The 3756-nt window shown below is 47.8% G+C and overlaps 1 protein-coding gene across 1 annotated transcript; it reads right to left on the bottom strand.

Annotated features, from left to right (window-relative positions):
• Positions 1-314: 314 nt before the first annotated feature.
• Positions 315-1485, bottom strand: Pmar_PMAR025142 (multidrug resistance pump, putative; the record flags this gene model as incomplete). Its single annotated transcript, XM_002768279.1, has 7 exons — positions 315-393; positions 459-553; positions 661-750; positions 803-929; positions 1097-1188; positions 1230-1299; positions 1373-1485. 7 exons carry the CDS (start codon positions 1483-1485, stop codon positions 315-317), a joined length of 666 nt encoding a protein of 221 aa, XP_002768325.1.
• Positions 1486-3756: the final 2271 nt, after the last annotated feature.

Genomic DNA, 3756 nt, shown 5'->3' with positions numbered 1-3756 from the left:
CAAACGTGGCATTATCAATGGCATTAGTCATTAGTAGCATAGTAATAAGCATTGGTAATATAGCATCACCGATGGATTAGAAGGAGACAGGAATGGGACTCCCCGCATTCCATGATGGAATTTCTGGGGATGGAATTTCCATCCCCAGGCCTCCTATGAGACCTCCTCAAGAGGAATACCGAGGCCGAGACGCTGGGCTCTCGGGGTACGTAGGGACAAACCAAAAACAGACTCACCGAAAAGCTACGTTATTGACGCTATTTGGCAGACATAATGGACGGGGAGATGAACGCTGCAATCGCGTAAAACATGACTCAGTGATACTCACGCGTCGTCTTGGCGTCTTCTCGGTCGCGATTCATTCGAGCTCGAGCGTCGATGGCGATTGTATCCCTGATCGGAGAACAAGTGCATAGCAACGATAGACCAGCGATGCTCTGCCATCGAGTTAATCCCACCAGTCAAGAGCAGAGAGCTTCCGATGTAGGAGTACTGACACGACTAGAGTGCCGCTAACCCGAGCTATCCATGCCCCAGCTACTCCGAGGGAAGTCTGACACAACAACGCGGGGTCGGCAAAGAGCTCGCGTTCAGGATTTCCTCTCGGTGAAGCGAATCATTGGAGGCATCATTGAATTGTGTGTAAGAGTCGTGCCTTACCCAGAGACACATGTATGTCCCTAAAGGAAGCATGACGAGGTAAAGACCCTTGAAGTTGGACATTGCTGCAGTCTTTTGATAACCCAGTCCCTGAAGAGGGATCCGGTTAAGCCAGAAAGAGCAATTCGGAAGTGGTTCTCACTTTGCACGTTCCAGCCAAGGACGCCTGAGCACTACTGGTAAGCATCGAGAGTGCAATGATGGGGATTATGTAGTATAGATAATGATGCACGAGAACTTGTCCAGGGGCATACAATTCAGCAATGAGCCTGAGGGAGGAGGCAAATTGCCCCGGGCAATATACTACATATTGGAACTCCCTTATATTGTCCAAAAACCTCAAGATTCGTGGATGATAAACCGACTAGAGACGACCTTCGACCCCTCCCCCCAAATGATAGTTCGAGACCGATTCGTCACAAGACAGATTTGTTACCTGCTGCCCAAAACTAAGAGAGCCCCGATTACAGCGCCGCTCAAGACGCTGACAACTAATCCACATCTAGAGCCCGCGTGGGCGATAGATACCTAGAGTAACACGATCCTATGGAATGAAGGACTGAGCTCACGTTGCCCTTGCCAATCGATAAACCAACTAAGATTCCAACAGCACTGCTCAAACCCAATGTAAAGGTGTACCTAATGATACAGTGTCGGAAGGATCAGCCAACCGATGAGAGCACGACAAGAATGCTCACACAGTGTGAGTCACACTAGATTGTAGAGGTTAGCAGCCGCGACATGTGCAGCAAGTTGAGCAGTATCGTGTAGAAGGCCGACGATCATGCTGAAGATTTCGCTACTCCACCAGTCCAGTGCTAGCATAATGGTAGCAGGAAGTGCAACGTGACAGTAACTGAAGAGACATGAAACTCTAACTAACAAAGACTGCCAATACGAAGAGAGACGAACAGTTCTTTAGTGTACTATGAACCCACTACGGTTGTGAGGATACAGTTCGAACCCATCTCAGCGCTGGACGGAGATCCAACCGCACTCACCGCGCGATGCCTCGGAGGCTCCAACAGGATCTATACAACGGTAGTCTCATAGTCCCCTTTGGTAGATTGCAGAACGGTGATATGATGTATCTGACCTTTCGAAGATCATCTCTAGTAGCATCTCAGGACCTATGCCATGCTCATTCCCGGGCTAGTGTAGACTATACACATTGAATGAATTGGGACCCAAAGGTACGTACTACATACGTCTGACGTTCAGACCTTCCACGCTCACATACTATGTGAGCTTGGAATCGCTGGAAGCTCACCCTAGCAAGAGTCCCAGCTCACCCTACATCATCAGAAGCACTAGACTGAAGCTCCAGGACGTCGCAATGGCCCAACCAGCACCAGCTACGCCTTGCCGAAATCTATCAATATAGAGCCAACACCAAAGAGGATGTACACACACCTGAGAGCTCCAAATGAGAAAAATTCTCAACCGGAAGTGGGCAAGGAGAGCTCAAGTCTCACCACAAGGCCATATGCATACATATTAACATAAATGTCGCGATGGCAGTTGAGAACTTTGCGCAGGCAATCTGAGGAAATGAGAGAGATGGCTGGAAGAAGTATGTATTACTGAACATGCACAACGGCCATGCTCCGATGCAGGCTCCACGAACATATTGGCCCGAAAGCTCTGCGATGCTCGGATCTTGTTTCAACCAAATCAGTATGCGTTCTGCCTCCCAGGCAATAGGCAGTGTCGCAAAACAGTAGATAGAAGACGTTATTTCGGCACGGTTGATATACCTAAATTATCAGCGATCATCTCCGAATACTGAGTAAGTACATCCCACAGAGCAACCAGATCAGGATCCCCCCGACCATGCGCTTGGGCTACCAACGTGTCGATACCACTGCTAAGCCCCAGGCTAATTGTCACGCAAATACCTGACCAGTTCGGCGGTTCCGCAGTGCGAAGATCACGGGCCGTATCGAAGCATTACAGTTGAGTAACAGGTTTCCCAAACCTACAGCGGCGATCATTCGATCGTCCTTGAGGCGGCCAATGAATGATAAGCTAATTACTTCCGGAATTAGAGTTAAAACCTACAGGTGGAATAGTTTAATCTGATTCTCTATAATGAATCGATATTACAGTAGCGACTACTTGAGGCCACGCCAATTTGAGCAGTGCAACTATCATCTGGCCGCGGTTCGAGAGCGATCGATAGTCGCCACTTGGTTCCACGCAGCTACATCTTCAGCGCTTTCAGAGTCCAATAGCGATTCTCCAGCACTCCCTTGAGAGTGGGATGGCGACGCTTTGGCGTTCGCTGATATTGAAGAGATCCGATGGTCCATGGGCATCGAGAAACTGGAGGAAGAACTGCGGGCGGCATTGATTTGGCCCCTGACTTGGGGGTTACGCTAAGAAGCACCCAGTGAGTTCAGTGCAATGCCCCTGGCAACCTCCGCCTCTTTATATCGTATTTCGAGGACGATTGACTTGAAAGTGAGTTGTGGATGATTATATGTAACACGATGCTCACACGATCGGTTACAGACCGTAACTCACAGAAAATCACCAAGGTATACAACCTTGAGAGTCTCAAGTTGAGACAACTAACTATTGCTAGCAGCTTCTTGCTAGAGTCCTCCATGATATTTACGTTCAAGTTACGAGCCTAACAGACTCGTAATTTGAACCATGCTATGAGGCTGTATCACAGACTCAGTCTGTACTACAGAATCATAGCATACAAATTATACGGTAAATACGCCATCAAGGAGTTCTTTCTCCTCTAATATATATGACTCGAATAATACGAGACAGCTCTGTTCGACGTCGTCAATGATTCCAGAGATCATAAGTCTTAGTGAGATATCAGGCGGAAATAGTTATCCAATAATAATAACTATTATTGTAATGACATGTGTAATGACAGACACAACGAAGACGGAACGAAGCCTAATCTCTTACAACAACAAACGCATATTTAACTTAGCGAAGCGATCTATGACATCATCGAGATCCAAGGCTTTCGCCCCAAGAATCGGATGATTGATGCCTGTGATAACATATTCCAAAAGGGGTTGAGACTTTCAGCCTAGGCTTCCCGCTGAGTGATGATCGTCCTAGGCTAGA

Source organism: Perkinsus marinus (genome assembly GCF_000006405.1).
Source record: "Perkinsus marinus ATCC 50983 genomic scaffold scf_1104296968888, whole genome shotgun sequence".
NCBI classification, from domain to species: Eukaryota; Perkinsozoa; order Perkinsida; family Perkinsidae; genus Perkinsus; species Perkinsus marinus.
Note: the sequence above shows the minus strand (reverse complement) of the source record. Positions and strands in the feature narration are given on the sequence as shown.